A 22,557-nucleotide genomic window follows, 5' to 3' on the forward strand; every position below is an offset into this window, starting at 1 on the left:
TTAAAAAAGCCAATTTATTTTTATTCTTGTTATTTCCTCAAACTTGACTACATAAGCTGAAAAACACATTAGGCTAACTTTGAAATTCAAGTTCTTCAACTGAAAATTTGGAAGACATTTCAGTTCTTTCAGGCCTTACCCTCATTCAGATCTCTTAAGCTTCTCACATTATACTCTTTGCTGTTCACTCTGTGTACTATATATGATTACTGTTAAGAGTAGAGAAGATTGATACCATGTAGGACAAAAAATTATTAATAGGGAATGGTATGAGTAGAGAGGAGGAGGTGAGGCAAGCAATACAGCAGTAAGGCAGAGCATTTACCCAGCAGTATTCCTTATGCTCCATTTTTCTTGACTTCTTAGTACAACACACTTTCTTTAGTAAGGAAAAACTATGATAATTCAGTTTTAAATATAAAAGATAGAGAAAATAGATACAGTTCTCATTTCAGTATACAGTACTTTCTGAAGTAAGATATAAAGGCCACGTATTATTTTTAATTTCTGTAATATATTAAGTTGTGTTAGTTACCAGATAGCAACACATCTTCTGAATTAGTTAAGATACAAGTAGAAAGTGCGTAGTCTCCTGGTGAGGTACTTGGAAGTCTTTGAGTCATTTGTGAACCTAGGAATACAAAAAGGCTATTAGAAATCTGTCAGCATTTTTCCTAGGAAACTCAGCAGCATATTTTTCTGAAACTAAAGAATAATGTCAAACTATTTAGAAATTATTACCGGTATTTTTAAGGCCTGCTGAGACATTTTACTAAAGAATCTGTGAAATCTTGCAATTGGCAGTCATGTCTTGATATAGCAGAAATGTTTTTAATGTTTGAAGGTTTACCTTAAAATTTGGAGAGAAAATAAATACAATCCTCACTAAAATAAACTGAGATTTAATTTTTTATCCATGTATTACTGTTTCTTTAGTTTCACAACTATTTTTGAAATCAGAAATTGACAGTCTAGCTGACTAACATCTTAAAACTTCAAATACTTTGGATTCCACCCCACCAAAAAATGTTCCACATTCAACATTTTTTGCAGTAACTGGTGAAACCTAATGACTTAGACCGTAATATTTTCTCAATAAAGCAATGCAAACACTAAAAAAAACCCTTGAAAACTGCAATCTAGGTTTAATTAATAAGAATATGCATTTTAAAATTAACTAGATTTATTTAATAAGGTTATTCAAATTTTTTTTCTTTTTTAAGTCCTGTTCTTCAGTACTTGGACAGGTATCTCATCAGTTTTGGGTTCCTTTTTAAACTGTTGATGCAATAGCATTACAATCTTTGTTATGCACAGCATCCACATTAAAATTTAACAGGAAATAAGATTTAGAGTCTCACTGTAAAGTTTAATCAAGAGGTGATAATATCAATTTACATTGAGATAGAAAGTCTATCTTAAACATCAGTCCTCTTGAGCAGTCTAGTGATCAAAAAATTATTTTGCAACCACTGTGCTCCAGACATGCAATCAAGATATGAAAAAAAATTCTAAAGGCAAGAGCACAAGTGCACAAAAAAGTCAGCAATAAAACCAGCAGCCATTTGTGCATGTTCATAAGTAAGTAAAATTCAACTTCTTACCCGTAGGAGAAAGATTCTCTCTTTTTTCCTTAATATCCTTTATTCTTCTTTCCATTGCATTGCACTGAGCTTTTATCTTATTAACAGGGCTGTATATAAGTGAACCATTGTCTTCAAATAATAAAACTGGTACATCTGTTTCTACACAAAGAAATTGTATTTATATATTAATATTTAAATGATGTAACAGCTTGAGATTAAGTTTCTTTCTTTTTATTCCATAAAACTTGGCAAAAACAGTTTTCTTAGATCTAGGATCATTACAGATGCCTTAACACAACATAACTGCAAAGAACTCTGTAAAAATTAAATCAATTTTATTTCTAATGGCAAGATACAAAAGACTCAAAAAAACCCCAACCAACAAACACCAAAACCTCATCAAGTGCTTTAAAAAAAAACTTCAAATATTTGAATCTTAGTAAAAAACAGTTCTTACCAGCATTAACTGCTGTCTTTTGTAGGGCTAATTCTTTAGCCATTTGGTTTAGTCTTCTCTGAAGCTTTCTATTATTTTCTGGAGTTTGTTCAACATAGTCTTTTGGCTGCATACATTTGTGCTACAAGACAGACAAAACCCTTAATTATACATATAGAACTGCCAAAATAATGATACCTCCTCCTCCTATTTTGCCTACCACTTTGTCATGGTATTGATTATTGGTATTTATGCTGCTTATCACCTCCTTTAGAACAACAGGTAATTGTAGAAAAAAGCATTTTGCAAAGTAATCTTTAATACTAATTAAGAAAGAATCTAACAAACATTTTTTTTTGCTTGCAGCAAAGTTAAAGATTTAAAGATAGTTTTTTAAAATAATAGTATTTGTTGCAACTCTGTAAAACATAAGCCACATAGTAGTCATTTTTTTGATTACTCATCATTATATAATTTGAATTGAAATCTCTACTATTATATATCTCTATTATATAATTTTAATTGAATACTCTACTCAGATAGAGTTTACAGAATGTTCTGAAAATAGTTCAAATGCTTGAGGTCAAAAAGCCAAGTTCAAACTTTAAAGTTTTTTATTCTAGGCCCCCCCAAAAAAAATCACATACTTACTTTTTTGATTGGTATGAGAAATCCCTCATTAGTGTCTACTGCAGGAAATAGGGATTCATCAACATGGGCTCCAGTTTCTCGACACCTGTACAGTAAATTAGAGAAGGTTTTGTGAGTTTTTATTTTCTCAGTTTTGCTTGAAGAATGAGAACTTTTATTGCAAGAAGAGTTGTCTGAGCCCTGCAATAATGAAACACCAACCCCTTCTAAGTGTGTTAAGTACCTACTTTAAGGTAGGTACTGTAATGTTACCCCCTCCCCTCCTTCCCCAGTCTATCTATTACAAATAGATATAGAATAGATAGAAATACAAATCTATGACAAATATGTGATCCAAATTTTTGTGCCAATTATGTCTTCCAAATTGCTGCTCTGGAAGGGCAAGATTCCCACTTGTGTTATTTTCCACACCCTTCCAAGCTGCTGGATTGCCCTTGCAGCAGCTGCTCGTGTGGCTCTGGTGACACCTAGTGATGGAACTGCTACACCGTGTGAGCCTGTACAGTTAAGGCCTCATCCTCACTTGGGTTGGAATGGATGAGAAAGATGTACCACTGCAGGTATTTGTCAAAGTCACTGAATTTAGAGTTCTCAGGGGCATCAAAAAGAGAGATTAAGCAGCTGGACTTCAGTGACTGTTATTAAATTCTGGATAATAACCAGCACAGACGTAGACTACATGAAAAGTTATGTTAATTCAGAGATGTAATTGATACAGAGAAGCTAAAGAGCAGAAAATTTTAGCATTAAATCTATGAATCTTTTACTTTGCAGACAAATCTGAATGCAAATGATTTATAAAACTTATTTGTGGGATGAGTTATCCTGCTAAGAAAACACAGGTAGAGCATCACAATTACACATTTGATGCAGAAGTATTAAGTGTTCCTAATTTGGGCAGATCGTAGCTATTCCATTCTATATTGGGTTCTTTTTGTTCCCAGATTTTGGAATTTTTTTTGGCTGCTCACTGAAGTATTTGTGTTGAAGAAGCAGTAAAAAACTTTTTCTCAGTGACCCCAAAGCTGTCGCTCATTTTGCATAACACTTTAAATTTTTTTACATGATAGCAAGTCCTTGACTTTTGTTTGCTGTTTTTAAAGTTAGACATAATTATCATTTTTAGAAAGAAAAGAAACAAAGAAAAAAACCCCAAAAATAAAGCAAAAGCAAACAACTGTTTGAAAATTCAAAATAACTTTACTCTGCAGCTACAATTTTTTCTGATTTTCAATTTTCATCTTAAAGGGTTGTCTTCTCAAATTACCTCCTAAACTGTATACCTGTATACAGTTTAGGCCCAAATAGGTGCTCATACTATAGAGCAGAAGCTTCCAATAAAAGGCTTAAATCATTGGAGAGAGCACTAGAAATCCACTAAAAATTCAACAAGGCAATGATCACTAAATACAGCACAAACCCTTCAAATGTTTCAGGCTTTTATAGAGAAATCTAAGTATCACAGCACTTTTCAGCTCATAGGGCATACTCCTCTGAGCAGCTCAAGCACTGCTCAGGGGAAGGCAACACTGGGGTACAAGTCTAACAGGCTGGAAATAGGGGTTCACTAACTGTTAAATGTGAGAGTATTTTCCACAAAGCAGAAGAATCAAGAAATGCTGGACTAATTGTATATTACTTGCTTCCTTGTCTGGTATTTTCAGAGCTCAAACACCAAGAAGTAGCATCCAGATTCAATACCATATACTGCCGCATCCTGTAGTATCCTCCAATATGAAGATTCCCAAGAGCATGTAATAACAAAAACAAAAGCCAAACATTCCCAGTTTACTGTGCTCCACAGATTTCAGGTCATCAGATGGTTAGATGGAATATTATAGTTGGGTTTTGATAAAATGAAGTGTTTAATTGCTTCAGTAATTTTTTAAAACCACGTAAATGCTTGCTCATTATGATTCTGCAATAAGGAGTTCTACAGCCTAACTCTGTGTTATTAAAACCCATCATTTACTGTTTTCTCTGAATCTGCCTCCAGGTATATTGATGTAACGCTTTACAATTTTTCTGCTGGAAAGGAAAATATACATTCATTTCCCATTCAGCCTCTCTACATAAACCTTTGTGTTCACAGTAGTCTCCCTCCTCCACTCCTTTTCCAGACTGAAATATTCTTGTCTCTTCTATCACATCTTGTAAGAAAACTATTTTATAACTTCAGTAAAGCTCATTGCCATCCTCTGGCAACATTCCAAATATAACCATGATAAAATGCTGTCATTCCACTATATGAAGTTTTGTGTTCTATTTAATTTGATTTTTGACTATTGCTGAGGTAACAATGCTATGAAAATGTCTACTGTAAATACCAAAATGCAATGATCATCTTTCTGATATGCTTAAGTGGACTGCTTTACACAGTCTTCTTTACACCTGCAAGGATTTTATTCCCCTCAGTCTTAGTTTCTTAACAGAACTTCTTCCATTTTAAGTAGACACCTTTTTAAATGTAAGCATTGTCATAGAATTTCTTGGGTTTGGTGTTCCATCATGAACACTTATACTGTAGTATAATTAATTATATTAATCAAGACCAAGTAACAACTAACATGGTTTTGCACTGCACTCCTAAAGGAGTCACCAAACCCCAGCCGACAACCTGAAAGTTGACAGGTATTATTATCTTGCTGAGATAACATTTCACAGCTTTTCTGACCATTTTGAGAATGTTCCACTTGCTACTGAATGAAGCAGCTGGTTAATCAAGCCATCTTTTTTAGCAGTACTAAAACTCTGCATGAGTTACTTACACAGTTATCAGGTTCAAACTAAGTTTCCATTCACAAAGGACCACAATTTTATGGGTACATACTATTCAGTCCTTCCTATTTACACTGTTACATTTACAGAGTTCAATAGACTGTCTTCTGCCGACTAGTGTCTGAGACACAGATGTACTAGACATGTAGCGTAGTCAGGCAACCTGGTTCTTATTACAAAAACCAAAAATTAGTATGTATCCTGGCAAAGACTCATTTAAATTTTCTACTGCCTGTGCCTCGTTTGAATAACCCCATGACCAGTATGAATACTCATTACTATCTCTGATACAAGCTTTAGTGCTCCTGACCTATACTTTGCTCAAGGATATGATATTCCCATGAATTCTGCTTACAGTATACACCAATCTAAGCAGTATGTTCTTCTGTACCTTTTGGCGTTTACTTTAAACTAAAGGCCAGAAGAAAAAGATGACAGAGAAGTTCAATCATAATTCACAGCTTGGCTCCTCCTCTGCACTAAAATAAATCTGTTTTAGATGATTCCCCCTGTTCCAACAAATTTCACCTAAGCCACGTACCAAGACCTTGCTTTGATCAGAAAATGGTAATAGGAAAATGTAAGAGATGCTTCGGGGTGTGGACGGTCTGGGACACGACAGAGACCTCTATAGTTGAGTTAGATGTTAGTAGTTTATTTCAGGGCGAGGGAGAGAGAGCCCTGCTAGGAGCCAGCAGATGAAGCTCAAAGCAGGCTCAGAGGGAACAATACAAAAGGGGGTAAAATATGAATACAGGAGTTCAAGACTTAAGATAGCTAAGAAAGAGAGTAACAGAACAGAAGTGAGCTGGGAAAAGAGGATAAAGAAGAGCAGGAAAGAGCAGAAAGAAGAGAAGCAAGAGGAAGCAAGAGCGTAGAAAGAGCGAGGCAAGAGAGACAAGAGAGTGACAAGAGAAACAAGAGAGTGGCAAGAAGAGGCCGAGCTCTCCTTTACAATTACTTATATAATCTATACATTTGAATATTCTATTCCTTCACTAACCAATCTTTCTAAGTATACTAATAGAGTAACATTTGTGTGCGACCTATAGAAATCGCTGCTTTTGCATATTTTTAGCTATCTCAGGGTCCTTCAGACCTTTCCTTATAAGGCTGGGGAGAGGGGTCTCAGCTTAGTTTTACTGGGGGAAAGAATGTGTTCTGGCATACCAGACCAGTTTCTTTGAATTATTCAAACCGTGCTTTCATTTGTATTTCTTCCTTAGCCTTTCTGGCTAAGGAGTCATATTTATAATTCCTTTCTAATTCTACCTTCCCAACAGGAAAACTTAAAAAATACCAGGAAGATGCTAGCCTTCTCTTTCCTACCAAATAGCCTAAGTTTTCCCTCTAGATGCTTTCTCTTGTCTTTTGCTCTGTTGCTGTTATCCAGCAAAAGTCAAAGTTCCTAGAGGCTTTTACACCTGGATTTCCATCCATGCTGCCCTTACAGTATCACATGTTTCTACAGTGTTCATCCCCTCAATGCTTTCCAGCAGTACACAGGAGACTCTTGTGGTGGAACTGCTATCACAGAAAGAGTATTTCTGTATGACTCTCCCCTGTAAGGCACTCTCATTCTTCCATTGCTGATGGTACTCACCTGGACTTTTATGAGATCCTTTTTACTACAGCACATCCAAATCTCAATAGTTTATAGTTCATGTGACTAAGATTTCAAATTCTGCATTTATACACTTAGCCACCTGAAGAACATATTTAATTTTACAACAGTATTAAAATCATCATTATTCTCACATGTTCAAATAGCACCACGTCCCCTAAAGATGTATTCACATAAATAAAATTTTGCATTGCCCTCATTTTTGGGAACTTAAAGTATTTATTCCTTGGTGTTAAAGCTTTAAAACTGGCTGGGTTGCATGGCTGTGATTTCTATATCTGACATACTTAAAAAACCCAACAAATCAAACAAAAACCACTTGCTTCTGAAGATCTGCATGAATATCTTTTTTGGCTAATGGACTTGCATCACAAGTTTCCAAGCTGTACTTGGCAACAATTAGGTGCCTGTAGGCCTCAGTTTACCCTCCGTCCTACAGCCCCACTTTTTTTAAAAAAAAACAAGCCCAAAATGTTTGCACTTAAAGCACTACCTCTCCATACATGACAATTGGTATAGGTAAGTCCCTCTTTACTTGATTTATATTCTAATTTCCATCATCACATTGATTTATCGATTGGAGTGTTTAACACATGCATATACATGAACAGTGTTTTTACCCCTCATCTGAAATCTTAGTTAGGCCTGACAAGCACTTCATAAATTTAGAGAAGCAGCTATGGACTAGTAAATTCTAAATGGTTGGTTGCAATTCTGAAGGGCTTGTTGGAATTTTTATTTAATTTTTTTAAAATAAATTTAATTTTTTCCATACGGTAGAAGAGAATCTTCATGAAGTTTTGTTCTGAACTTCCCAAATATCTTAAAAAACAGAATACATGGATCTTTTTCTTTCTTGCTAGGACATATTCTGTTTACAGGATTTAAGTACAGAAACAGTACAATGACCTTGATGAAATGTGCTTTTATACAAGAAAATGTAAGAATTGTATTCAGTGTAAGTATGGCCTTCACTGTCTACACATGCCATCTGAGAGCACTAGAGTAGAACACTGTTAACAAATATACTTCACCACATTCATTTTTCAAGAGTTAACATTTTACCTGCACAAGTCACATGCTTTATAATACGAATAATGTAATAGAAAAGTTATCATTTACTCACAGATTTATCTCTATTTCAACACCAATAAAATGGCTTCTGGATTTAAGTTTTTCAATTAAAAAATACTAGAATATATTATCTCTGAAATAGACCACATTCATTATGACCACAAGTACTCACTTTTCCACCCAGAGTACAGAAACTATTTTTACACCCATCTTCTGTGCTTTTTTCCATGTAGTCAACCGTCCGTCTTTGAAGACTAGATGGGTCACGTGCTTATTCAAAGTTTTTGAAACCTGCAGAAATACATGGACAGCTCACATTTAGGTCCAAGAATTGGAAAATGCTAATGAAACCAGACAGCCCATTTTTATTGTATAAACCACTACCATTAAAATTTATTCTAAACATTATGTCAAGGACCCTTTTGATCTTTCCCAGCTTCACAAGAAGTAATCAAAACTCCATTCTCATTAGTCAAGCTAATGCAGGCTAAAGGGATGGAATAAGCATTTGTTTTCAATCTCCCCTAGGTTACCATTTTCAACTCCCTACTCTAGGTGTATCGCTAATTTTGCAACATATTTATTTAAGTAGTGCAACATAATTTCTTATGCAACAGCCAGTCCAGAAAGCAGATGCCACTATCCAAAGAAGTTACATCTTTTAGGCAAAAGAGCTCAGGCTTAAAGAGCATCGCGAATCTCAATTTTTAAACTAATTTTTGTAAATAAAAATCACTTTAGTTTTGAGGGAAAGGCTGGAGGTATGACTAACAAAAATTATATGGGAATGCTTTAAAAATGAGAAATACAGAAAATTATAGCCAGCACAGATGACCAAATTTTCAGTTATCAGCCTCCACTGGCAAGTGATGTTTTCATTCTAGATACTCCATTTTTCACAGACAAGGTTTCCTTTGTGGAGACTAAGCACCCTACACAGAACTGCTTGATCAGTTGTGATTGCTGATGTGGTGACATCAGTACAATTCATTTTTTACAGCAGCATCTCCCCAGCCAAATGGAAATAGCTCCATGGCTTTCTGTTGCACCCTCAGTTGCATCACTATACTTTGCTTACAGCATGCTGGGTCTGAATTTAGCTTTAAGAAAACTAGCTTTTCCAAACATTGCTGGTGGCAAGCTGATTATGACTTCTTAGAAGACAAAAATCTGTGATATTTAAGTATCTAGGTTTAAAATGATCCATTAGTCTCTTATAGAATAAGTTATTGCTCCAGATGCAATTGCTTACTCACTTTTTCCAGTATTCAGCTCACAGCCCACGTCCTAAGGATGCTTGACGTAGCTTTGCCTCCAAATTATGGAGGAGCACCACCTTACACCTCCCCCTCCCCTTTCTCACCTCCTCCCCTTATCCTGTGCATCTTCTGCTGCACAGATGAACTTTTGAGATGTCTGAATCAACAATCTAGAAAAAAACTAATCTAGAATTTAATTTCCTGACACAGTTAACCAAGGCAGCTTAGTACCATGTGCTCAGCTAGTAACTGGGAAGTGTCTGGAATAGGGAAGGGGAATGACCACCCTTATTCAGTCATAGGGATATGCTAAAAAGGCTCATCTGTATCATCGGTCTGCACCAAATTTGATTATTTTGACTATTTTGAAGCCTTACGCTTCTGCCGTATTTTCTGTAAGAAAAAAGCTTTACATTATTAGAATAGATTTACACTATTACTAGGTCTGATACTACAGCATAGAAATATTTCTTGTACCTTTTCCTCGAGTTTTTTTTGTTTGATAACAAAAACCAGTTATCCTAACTGTTCTGTCACAGTCAGCTTACTTCATACAGAAAGAAAGGATTTAGGGAGGGAAATCAGCAAGATTTCTTAAATTTTGGTAAGAGACACACACACGCCCATTTTAAAGAGCACTGGGAGTCCACACAAATATTTTTCTGGAGCATGATGAGGGCTGTATTAATCTCCATTAACCAGCGATAATGTGCAAGAAGGGAGGATGCCAGTTTGACTTTGGTCTCTGGCTGAAATGTTACAGCTGGCAATTAAACATCTTTTGCACCTACAAGTCAACTATATGTCACAGAAAAATTCATTGAGACATATACTGAAACTCCTAAGCTGTATTTTTACTAGCGCTTTCTGGATTTGATGCAAATTTGTGGGAGAGTGAATGGAAGAATAAAATGTCATGGTACTTGGGTTAGAAAACATTGTACTAACAACACAGCAGCTGCTTGCAAATTGTGGAAAATAAAACAATATAAGGTACATCCTTGTAAGCCATAGGTTTTCAACACTTAGATTTGCTTTGCCCACAGTCTGTGGTAAGCCCAATACTTCCCAACAAGAGCATGCTATCATTAATATGCAAAGAGGTCTGTAGTTGTAGAAAGGCTTTAAATGCATTTCCCATCTGTCAGCAGCACAAATTTTACAGCACATTGGTCTATTCTCAGGTCTCTGATTTTTTCTCTTCCTGCCCTTTAAAAGCTCATGCTAAAAAGAAATATATGTGACAAGCAGAACAAGCAAGCTAATTTATAATTAAGATCTTTTGTATTTGATTTATTTCAAAATAGTCTCCTTACTTTTGCTCCCATATCAAGAAGCTGCTGTTCAAAGGTTTTTGAGTAATTTTCTGTTCTGTTAGAGGACCAAACTTCTACAAAGGCAGAAATACCTGGATCAGAAGAGAAAAAACAACAACTAATGAATGTAATGAAGTATATGCCATGGTAAAACTGGTTAAACTGCCTTTCCAACAAAAATTTCTTTTATACATATTGCATTCAGTTGCAAATACAGCTTTTAGTAAACTGAGTGCCAGATTTTAGCAGCAGAATTTTTTTTAATGTATTTATGTCCCCTAAATTAATTGTAATGGAAATAACTTAGAAGCCCGACACTAGTCAACTTTTCACTTCATCTATTTAAAACACATTACCAGCTTAACAAGCATTATCTTTACATGGCTACGCACGCTTACCATTATTTAAGAATTTTTAATCTTCATATTAATTAAAAATTTGAAAACCAGTTGATATAACAGAACTTACAGAACAAAATTATATCATCACAATAGAATTATTCCTTGCCCAAACTCCCAGAAAATTTTGCAGAAATATTACTTAACAGTTTCCAATTGATTTCAATTTTCACTTCATTTATATTGAAATGTCCCAAATTAAGTACATATAACAGGGGTTAATAAAATTTCCTATCAGTTACCTTATGCAACTTTAGATATTCAGATTTAATTAGCTTGCTTCATCAAGCAGATTAATAAACTCTTCAAGGAATCAGGTCAGCCTTGGTTGAGAATATCTTCAAACAACCAACCAAAGACAGAAGTACTGATAAGGAGGGATAAACAAATAAAACTCATAACAATCCCTTCATTAGTTTTACACAGGATAGGAACTAAAGTGACCTACAGTTTCACTGGCCATGCAACTTTCCCATTTTGAATGAGAAACCAGGAAAATTCCAAAAACTGGAGAAATGGCAGTTCACCAAAACCAACTTGAGGCAAAGGCCAGACAATTCTAAGAACTCATGAATAAAACTGAGAGTTTCATTTTTAAAAGGGTCATCCTTAGCAAATATTGTTTAATTATCTTAGCTACTAAGATAATAAAGCATTTACTTCTGATTAATTATGTAGTCACATCTGTCTTATTTCTAAATTTAAACCAGAATAATACTCCAATTATTCATAACAATAAAACTACTTTTATAAAGATTAAAATATTTTTACTATTAGAAATATTTTTGTCATACAAGAGAAATGTGAAACAAAGTACCTCCTCATGCAAAGCACTGTGAAAAATCTTATTATCAGTACTACAACTTCAGATATAAATGGGAATTTAAGACAAGTCTACTCCAATGTGCTTTAACTGTGTTCATTCTACTACTAGACTGGGGCAGATTCTGCTAGAGTTACTTTTTTCCTTGATAGTTCAATTGTGAAGAACAACGCACTTGCATATGAAAATACAGTATCTTTCTCTTACATCAAATATTTTAAGAACTTTCATAGTTAAAATTCTCCTAGAAATACAGATCAGAACACTTCAGTAAAGGAATAACTAGGAACTTAAAGGGATGTTACTTCAAAACTCCATGCAGTATGATCAAAGGTGTACTTTACAGTAATTAGTCAATTTTAACTAATCAAATATATTCCAGCAAAAGGCAAGGCTTTTCGCCGTTTTTGTACAGTTGATGGAAAGGAAAATGAGGAAGTTCTTGGTGCTTTTTTGAACTAGAGGAGGTCCGAGTAGAAATCGGTTTTTGTAAACGCCAGCCTTAGAAGCCCCCCGAGAAGAGGGTGATCGCAGAGCAAAGTGGCCATGAGAGGGCAACTTGGCAAGGCAGAAATTTTGAGATGCAAAAGAAAGACACGATTGACTGGGATAGGAAGAACAGAGGGGTCGCCGGGCAGTGCCCCACCGGGAGGCACCTTACATCGGCACACGAGCGGAGGGAGGCGTGCGGCCCTGCCCACCCGCCGGCCACGCAGCGGGGCCGGGCCTGTGCCCGGGCACAACGCGCTTCCCCCCGGGGCCGACCAGTCCCCGCCGGCGGGATCGGGCGGGTTCGCGGCGAGTCAGAGCAGCCCGCGGGGGAGCCCTGACCACCCCGCTGGCCGGGTCCCCACAGCGGCCTGTCACCCCCCCTGACGGGAAGCACCGGGACAAGAACCGCAAGGAGACAGGGGGTAGGGGCAGCGCGGAGCCCGCGCCAGCCCGAAGGCTCTTCTCGGCCGCGCCGGGAGAAGCCACGGCACGGCGGCCGAGCCGGTACCTTTCAGGACGGGCTCCATTGGCGACACAGCCCCGGAGCTCGCGGCGCCCGCCAGGGTTCAAACCCGCCTCCGCGCAAGGCCCCGCCGCGCCTGCGCACCAGCGGCGGGCCGGCCCTGTCGTGGCTCCGGTGCGGGGCGGGGAGCGGCTGTGGCGTCCCGCGGCCCTCGTCGGAAATGGACTGTGCTCGGCCCCGCTACCGCCCTTTTCGGCGCCAGGGAAGGCTTTCCACCGCCAAATGCTGCTGGAAAGAGTGTCTCAGAATTAGGTTCTAAATACTTGTGAGATCGTAGAGTCCAACCTGTGACCCAACACCGCTTCGTGAACTAGACCATGGCACTGAGTGCTACATCCAGTCTTTCTGTAAACATCTCCAGGGACAGTGACTCCACCACTTCCCTGGGCAGCCCATTCCAATATCTAATCACCCTTCCCGTTAAAAAAGTCTTCCTAATATCCAGCCTAAACCACCCCCAGCATAATTTAGACTATGTCCTCTCATTCTGTCAGTAGTTCCTGGGACAAGAGACCGACCCTTGGGTGGCTACAGCCTCCTTTCTGGTAGTTATAGAGAGCAATAAGGTCTCTCCTGAGCCTCCTCCAGGCTGAACACCCCCAGCTCCCTCAGCTGCTCCTCACAGGACTCGTGCCCCAGACCCTTCCCCAGCTCTGCTGTGCTTCCCTGGACTCGCTCCAGCCCCTCAGTGTCTTTCTCACAGTGAGGGGCCCAGAACTGGACACAGCACTCCAGGTGTGGCCTCAGCAGTGCCCAGTACTGGGGGACAATCACTGGTCCTGGTCCTGCTGGCCACACTACTGCTGACAGAGGCCAGGATGCCACCAAGTTTTGACAAAACCAAACTGAGTGAATTTTCTGTGTCACTGTTCTCCATAAGGAATCCTAAGGAGGCATTCCTGAAGAATTTTAGTTTGCAGGAAAGTCCAGCATCAGAGAATTACTTGTCTCTCAACTCTCTGGTAGCCCAAACTGCAGTGTATGAAGTGGGAAAACAAATGTGAAAAACAAAGTCCACTCTTCAGAATTTTTAAAAGTTTAATAAGGGAATAAAAAGGGACAATGTCCAGTGCTGTGGTGTTTCTGGCTATTGGTCAGAGAACACACCAGCAGATTAAGACAGTGTTTTCTATATACTGTTACATTACAGAGGTACATGCATATTCTTGTGTACAATACATTATTCAAACATTCTTGTAAGCTTTTTGATGTTTCAGGAACTCTTTTGCTTGGTTTTACACTCTGATTTACTTGCATGATATCCTGTGGATTAGGTCAATACATTTTATTTCTTTTTGTGTTTCCATCCTGTTGTTTCCCACTCCCTCATAAGGAGTTAACAAGTTCTTCTCTAATTCTTTTCCAGTGCTGTAGTTTGTGTCACCATTATCACTTGCAGAGGTCATCAGGAGATGTCGGGGAAACAGCATAATGGTTTACACCATTCTCTTAGTTACATAGAAGCATTTTAACATTTTGTGTTTTGCTAAGGCCTACAATATAATAGATTCATCACACCACTATTTCTATAAGCTATATGGTGCATACATAGATATATTTACCACATTACTATTTTTATAAGCTATACGGTGCAAAACCAAGAGATTGTGTTATACTAATGAGCAGCTAAAAGGAGTTACAAATTGTACCATATCTAAATACTTATGATCAATAACAACATGTAAAAGCAAATACATAAATGAGAAAGCTGATAACTATATTGTCATTTTTAATAACAAATAACAGAAAAAGACAGCAAAATAAGGGTTAGTAAAGAGCACTGTGAGATAGTATCTACCAAAGCATGTAAAACTGCTTGAGAGCAGCTATACTATTGACTATAGTTATGGAACCTTAACAGGAGCCAGCTTTGGTGCTCGCAGGCTGGAGTGTAGCAAATGTGATATAAAGGGAAGTTAGAGAAAAATTCATGGTTTCCCCAGGGAAAAATGATAAAATGTATAATAAAATACGGGAATTAGTGAGTGTAAGGAGATTTATTGTGAGAAAGGACCTAATAGAGGTAAATGATGTTGTATAGCTTTATTATGCAACTCACAGAGCTCAGGAGTTACTATATGGTTGTTCAAATTGGTGTTGTTCTGAAATCTTCAATATGTAATGCTAATTACATAATTTGAAAAATAATGTAGCTGGCATGGAAAAACAACAGAGCTGCAACACAAGGATACTAAGTGATTTCCATATGAGAAATAGCTATTCTGACAAGGACTGGTCAGCTTGGAAAAGAAACAGTGGAAGGTGGATGTACTAGAGGTCATTAAAACCATGAGTGTGTGCAAAAGGTGAACATGGAGCAGTGTGTTCCCTACAATAGCTAGTGAGCACCAAAGACCAGATGGGGTCTTCTCAGAAGCTGCAGAAGGCTGTGTAAGTGTTCAGAGTGCTGGCAAACCACATGGTTTATGAAGCAAACCCAGCAAATCCCTGAAAATCAATTTAAGACTATGAAAAATGTACAAAACCTCCTTTCCCTTAGTAAAGCCTTGAACTGTATATTGCTGAACTCTGAGAAGGTACAGGGAACACTTCAGGTTTTTCTTGTTTTTTGTTCTTTTTCTAAGCAATTTTGCACTGGAGAGACAGTGCTGACCTAAAAATGTTTTGGTGTAGTCCATTTTGCCCATTCTTACTTTCATGGAGAGGCTCAGATCTTGACTCCTAGGAGTCTACCAAGCAGATAGCTTTACTAATGCTTTTTAAGATATGTTAATCTAGTATGTAGGATTTTGGCATTGATAATTTGTTTCATTTCCAGGGCATTGGTATGGCACTAAATATGTGGAAAGTGTTAAGCATAAGTTCTTGGGTGCTTCCTCTGCTGAATGTGTTCCTTTCACTAATTTATTCACTATGTGTATAAAGTAACCAGGAAATCTACATATATACGTTTGTTTTTATTTACCTATCCTTTGTACTTCTGTCAGTATATTACACAGTTCTTTGCTAGTCAATAATAAAATATTTTTACCAAGGTTCTCGTCTGTGCCTCAAGGAAAAGGGAGTATTGTCCAATGCAGTGTCTATGAACATTGATCTGAAGGCAAGTCCAGAAGGGGAGTGAGGGTAGGGGAGACAGACATACATTGAAAACCCTCAGTAAGAAAACCCACAGGCTGTGTTTGAGCCTTTAGCTGCAAGGTAGTAGCAGGTTTTATAGATGCTAAAGGCAAATGTGATGAAATGTGCAACTGTACCTGTATGCTCTGATTCTACACTGGTAGAAACAATGAAAAGTAGTAATTGCAAGAAGATGTAATTTCTGATCAGAGCAGACTAGGACTACTCATGAGGACACTGGATTTGGGATGCCCACCTTTTTATCGTGGAAATGACTACACAGATTACTGAAACTGTCCCAAAAATTTACAGTTTTGTCTTAAACGATTGGAGCTTTGACATCAGAATTACTTTAGGATTTAATTTAATAACTTAATTTAAGAAGTAAATTTTTTTATATAAGAACTTAATTCTCAGATGGTGACTAAACTTCAGAATTCCACTGGTAGTTAATAGTTGTCTGTTCTTGTACCAGTATTATCTTGCTGTCAGCTACTCCTCAGCATTTATCATCCTCTAGTACTTACAGAATGCAGCACTATATTTTTACAGCTGCTATTTTGCCGGTTTGAATGCAACAGGATGTTTTAGCTTTCATGCCACAATGAACTTCTGAAAATGACAATGAATGGGGCTTATTTACATTAAGTAAACATAATGTAAATGCCCTCTAAATAGGCTAGTTATTTGGCTTGATGATATGTAATATCATGGTGTCTATAAAGCTAGAAATATAACATTAACTGTTATATTTTCTCTACAGTCAGTACTTACTAGAACATACAGGTTATAGAATGCTGCACTAGGAAGAAAGAGTTTTACAGGTCAATTATATTGAGAAAGGAAGGAATTGTGAAAGTTACATTTCAGTTGACCTCCTAATCAAAAAGAAGTAATAGTTACAAAAAAGTAAAAGCCCTATAAACGCCTAAATGTTTTCCCAGCCAAAAAAGTTTAGTCTTGAAAAACTAAAAAAACAAGAACAAACAAACAAAAAATCCCCACCAAAAACTAAAAAAAAAAAAAAGAAAACCACCTAAAAAAAAAAAAACATCAATGCAGTAATTTTCCAGGTTTAAGTAAAATACAGAAAAGAGCTGTATTCTCAAGTGTTGCTTTGGTAATTCAAAAGATTCCTTCTCAGCCAGACCTTAATTTATTGATATAAATTTGATGTGAACTTTGGGATCGTGTTTTGTAAGGCTACATCACAGAGACAAGTTCTCAGATATAGAATTCATATGGTGGGCTATGTATTACTCCCTGGGACTTGACATTAGGCATATGAAAGATGCCTAGAACAAATAAGGAAGTTTTTTATTATTAAGTAAAGTCTGGTTTTCTATATTGATTGTTGGGTAGTGCTTGTTTGTTTATTTGGTTGGGTGGATTTAATGAACCTATTTCCAATTTGTGCAAACAACGGCTTTAACCTTTTTTATTTATTTTTTTAAAATATTAAACTTCCAAGTGTGAGCTGCTTCCTCTAAAGTAGTAAATCCCAGTCAATCAGTTTGTGTATTTAAGACCTGAACACTTGTATAAAAACTAAAGTTGTCATCTCTATAACGCTACTTGACCATTAGAGATGCAGAGGTGGGAAGAAGTGCTTGGAGCAGGTACAAACTTGCATACTGCCTTCATGGAGGAAGCTCCAGAAATCAGCTCTGATTGTCCACATCAACTGTCATTGTCTCCTCTGACAAGGTAGACTTCTTATTTTCTTAGTAAGTCTAACAGTTCTTGTCTATGCCTGTTTCAGTTTGAACATTGATTTTAAAAGTAGCACACAAAATGGTGCAGTGTTTTGGCTGCCATGTTCTGTGCCATTAATACTGGACCAACAGACGTACTTTACATTCTCCTTTTCTCAGGACTGCATAACTATTCTGTGATGAACTAATATTTCCAGCTCTGGGATTGTAACTGTTTGTTTATCAGTTTCCAATTAGTAAAGGAAACTCTTTCCCATCTCTTTGCCCCTGGCTGGCCCACCATTAACCATGCCCAGCCTGCCCCACAGCACCCCCTGCAGCTGTGGGGGAATCACTGCACCTGCCCTGCCTAGCCAGGAGCCAGCAGCGCCCCTGCCAGCTGTGCCCAGAACTGCCCTGAGGGGAAAGCTCCTGCGGCTGAGAGAAGGCTGGCATTGGGTCTCTGATTCTGTTTGTTGTTGCTGCAGTTATTGTGTTTGCTTGTCTTGTTAGATATATATTCCAGGAAATAACTGTTATTCCTTTGCCCATATCTTTCCTTGAAAGCCCCGTAATTTCAAAGTTATAATAATGTGTAGGGAAGGGGGTCACATTTTCCATTCCAGTAAGGTTCCTGCCTTCCTTGGCAGACATCTGTCTTTTAAACCAGGACAATAAGATTGAGGAGTCACACCTCAATAGCCTCAGAGGCATTCTAGTCTCCTTGCTTCTCCACAAGCAGAGTTCAGCCTGAGATTGCCAACAGTGGCTTCTTTGTTCTCCTGTTCTCCTCCTTTGGCTGATGCTTAAAAAGGCATGTTTCAACTTTCCACTTCTGTTTTGCAGAATAGTTCATTCTAAACAGACAAGAGGAAATTCTTGTAATTCTTATAAAAATTTCCTTACAAGAGAAAATCTTACGTTTTTTCTACTTATTTTAGTATATATTATGTAGACTATTAGTACAAAAAAAACCAAACTCAAAAAGCCAAAATAACAGCATTTTAATACCCATTGTGAGCAACGTTGGGAAAAAAGTTGCATATGCTTGTGAGATATGTGTGTATCTGTCATTGTCAAAATAATGTTATCGCTACTCTCAGTCCTTATTTCTGTTTCATGGAACGTGGAAAAAATTATGAGGTACATTTATTTCCTGCCATAAAGAAAGAGTAACGTTATGGATTATGTCTTACGAAGTCTTACAAAATTGTTGGAAGTTCTTGTCAATGAGATGATTTTGTTCCTTTTCCAATGAGAAGTTCACGATTAACAAAATGGCATGAAGTAAGTATGAGACCTTTTTCAGGAAATGAAAAAGTATTTAATACTTTTTACTTTCAGCTGAGGCAGTGACCATTTTTATTTTCTTTTCCTATCCTGTAATTAAGAAATCACTGTTTTTATATCCACAGCTTATGTGCTGACACAGCACCAGCTTTATTTTGTGTTTGTGATACAGTGATAATAAGATAGAGGTCTATCCTTGTTAAGTTTTAATTCACCCAGTCTTTGATGCACTGTGACCCCAGAGGCCTGTCATGGAAGAAAAAGACAGCAGCATGCTGAAAAATAACAGCCCATCATGTAATTGAGAGTATGACGCAACAACACGCTAATAATCAGGTTTCTGTGTCGTTCATGAGATGGCATGGAAGGCTTATTCATTTCCCCTCTGAGCAGTTTTCACTGCCTGCAGTTCAGGCTGAGACTGCAGCTGTGAAGGGGTCAAAAAGCCAGTTTATCTGACCTCTGTACTAAAATTCTTTTGAGAAGGTTTGTGATTTTCCCAAGCAATGTAGAACTGTGCTGCTGAAAACAGGCTTTTTGCTTTTCATACATCTCTGTGGAGATCAGCTCTGGACAGCGTTAACAGCAAATATCCTCAATGCTTCATGATCCTACTCTTGCTTGGCAAAGCTGCCCAAAAGATACTGTTTAAAAGCACGGTCCTTTTGTGTGTGTTCAGGCATGTCTTTCTTGAACATGTGAGAGCAATTTAAGGTTTTGATCTCCTGCTCTGAGCTCCACAGCTTACCTGAGTCTCAGGAAAAGTGATGGTAGGGTAAGTTTGGAGTTAAGGCTGTGAACTGAAGTAGGACTCACATTTGCTGCAGCTGACTCATCCAGAAGCAGTGGATCCAGCAAAGAGAACAATGGTGTGAACTTCTATCTCCCTGACATGAATGACCAAAGCTCATTTGAAAGCATCTGAGGTGCTTTACTTGCCAACTAGAATTTCTAATTTGTATACACGATGATGTGGTATACACAGGAAAGGAGATTTCTGTTACTGTCTCTTTGGGAATAGGCATCAAAACAAGGAATATTACTATATTTACAACTACAGTTTGCCTACATCCTGTTGGCAGACCGTGTCTCCCAAGTTAAGTATGACATGGTAGGGTTCAGGCTCAGAGAAGGGTGACTGGTGTGAGCAGAAGTATGTCAGTATGGTTTAGTGGGCCTCAGTGTTGTCTGGAAAACAGCTAAGTGAGGGCAGGTGTGTAAGAAGGGGTGGGTGTACAGACTGATGAGTGACCTGGAGAGGGGTACTGGGGAGAAGCTGTTTGCTCTCTTTTCCCAATAAAGTACAAGCATTCAAAGAAGTCAGTAGATGTCATATTCATAAAAAAAAGAAAACGTGTTTTTTTTAACACAAGTGGAACTTAAACTCTAGAACTCCTAGCAGCTGGGTGTTGCGGCTGACAGAAGTGGTCACAGAATTCAGGTGGGTTACTAAGTATTTCACAGTTATACCTAGTTCAGGAAATCCTGAAGCCATAAATAGGCTGAAACTCTACTGAGACAGGTTACTGGTTAGATAAACTCTGACTGAGAAAACGTATTTTTATGTTTCTAAAGTTTCAAGTTGTGAGAGGCTTGATGCTTTAAGAAAGGAATCCATTAAGTTTGTGACGCCAGCTGAGGGGTAATGTCAGTACTCCTGAGTTTAAGACTGCCATTCAGAGGGACTTAAATGGGCTGTTGGGAACATTGTTAAATTCAACAAATATCCAAAGTCATGCACTGGGACAGGAAGGACTTATGGCAATAATAAAGAGTGGTTTGGGTTCTTTCTGTACAAGGAAGACATGGAGAAACTTCAGTAAGTTCAGAAAAGGGCCATCAGGATGACTGGAACATTTGTCCTTTGACAAATGTTGACAAGAGATTGAGGTAACTGGGCCAAGCAACGGAGCAGGTTTCCTACAGGGGTTGTTCAAGAACACAGTGCACAAAGATCCAAGCAAATATTGTCTGAGTTCAGTGTTGTACCTGACTAGACAAATTCCCAAGATCCCTTCCAACTGGATTTATCCTTTAATTCTAGGAATTTTCAGCTGGATCACCTCCTTGAATTAATCAGTGCATGACTTCTGAGCAATGGTGCCTGTGCAAAGCAGGGACAGGGCCAAATTATTGAAGAAGGAGTGGAAGCTCATCTGACTTGGACCAGTGTAAGGTGTTGTGGAACTGGTCCATGCCATCTTTCACCTTGTGCTGCAGACAAGGACAGTGTTCCGAATGTGGAACAAAACACCTGGAACCTGATCATGTAGAGAAGAACAGGCCTTCTTGTCATCCTGGGACTTGAGTTAAAGATATGATGATAAAACTTCATACTCTGGTATGACTGTCAGATTATTGTCTGTTACTGATTTTTCATGTAGGCAATGTGAAGTTGCAACAAGGAGCCTGAGGGCAATCATGAGAGACTTCAGAGCCTTGGGACAATGGGTTGAGGGATCAGGAGCAGGAGTGTTCACTATCTTTCCAGTTGCAGGAAATGATGAGAGAAGAAACTGGAAGAACCAGCAAATTAGTACCTAGCTGTCTAGCCTGGAGCCACTGGCAGAATTTTGGGTTTTTTGATCATGGGTTGGTCTATGTGACACTGAGCCTTCTGGCAGCAGATGGGATACACCTGTCTCAAAGGGGAAAAGGATCTTTGCATAGCAGTTAGCAGAGCTCACAGAATGAGCTTTAAATTAGATTTTAAATGGGAAGGGGAGAAAACCAGGCTCCCTAGAGATACGTGTGGGGGTGGCATGCCAAGTTTTGAAGGATCATGTGCTAGTGAAGTCAACAATGTGCTCTTTACATGGAGTACGTTTGAAATGTCCTTATAAAAAGTGTGCACAGCATAAGAAATTAAAAAGAAGAGCTAGAAGCTTTGGCTCTGCCCCATATCTATGACACCATTGCCATAAGACGAAAATGATGGGGTGAGTCCTATGATGGGGTGCTGTAGTGGACAGTTACAGACTTTCAGGATAGATAGGCAGGGCAGGCAATTCCAAAATGTCAGAAGTGGCACAGAAGACTGGCTTGGCTGAGAAGGGGTCTTAGGAAGAGGAGGAAAATGTTTGGACATAGGTGACAAGGGGAGGCAATATGGGAGGAGTACTCCCATGAGAGGTGCTGGTCATCGCTGTAGGGATAAAATTCTTGTTGCAAAAACTTGATTAGAGTTGGGAAGGACTTATAAGGGATAAGGGATAATAAGGGATCTTAAAAATATGCTGATAGCAAAAGGAGAATTGGAAGTAATATTGGTCTGTTGCTGTTGGGGTCAGTCATCTCCTCAGTAGGGACATAGACAAAGCAGAGATGTTTAATGCCTTTTTTGCCTGTTTCAACACTGATGATGGCAAATTGAATATGAATCAGCAGTGTCCTGGCAGCCAAAAGGATGAGCCATGTCCTGGGGTGCATCAGGAACAGCATTGCCAGCCAGTCAAGGGAGGTGATTGTGTTTGTCAACTTCACTGCTGTAGCTTCCACACTATTGTATGCAGTTTTGTGTATCACAATATAA

The 22,557-nt window shown here is 38.2% G+C and overlaps 1 protein-coding gene across 2 annotated transcripts in view; it reads right to left on the reverse strand.

Moving 5' to 3' along the window:
- Positions 1-13,018, reverse strand: part of MCPH1 (microcephalin 1) — a 129,050-nt gene extending 116,032 nt beyond the window's left edge. The window contains exons 1-7 of one of the 2 annotated variants that reach the window (XM_005521941.3): positions 12,946-13,018; positions 10,725-10,816; positions 8,322-8,440; positions 2,674-2,758; positions 2,044-2,164; positions 1,605-1,745; positions 536-631 (exon numbers count right to left, since the gene is read on the reverse strand). In XM_005521941.3, coding sequence (XP_005521998.2) covers positions 536-631; positions 1,605-1,745; positions 2,044-2,164; positions 2,674-2,758; positions 8,322-8,440; positions 10,725-10,816; positions 12,946-12,964 — 673 coding nt within the window. In that variant the 5' untranslated portion in view covers positions 12,965-13,018. Of the gene's footprint in view, positions 1-535; positions 632-1,604; positions 1,746-2,043; positions 2,165-2,673; positions 2,759-8,321; positions 8,441-10,724; positions 10,817-11,364; positions 11,491-12,945 lie in introns of those variants that run through there. The other variant, XM_088053543.1, reaches the window with a different exon arrangement.
- Positions 13,019-22,557: the final 9,539 nt, after the last annotated feature.

This window comes from Pseudopodoces humilis, chromosome 3 (genome assembly GCF_049639895.1).
Source record: "Pseudopodoces humilis isolate 2021_Gansu_Grassland_sample_001 chromosome 3, ASM4963989v1, whole genome shotgun sequence".
Lineage (NCBI taxonomy): Eukaryota > Metazoa > Chordata > Aves > Passeriformes > Paridae > Pseudopodoces > Pseudopodoces humilis.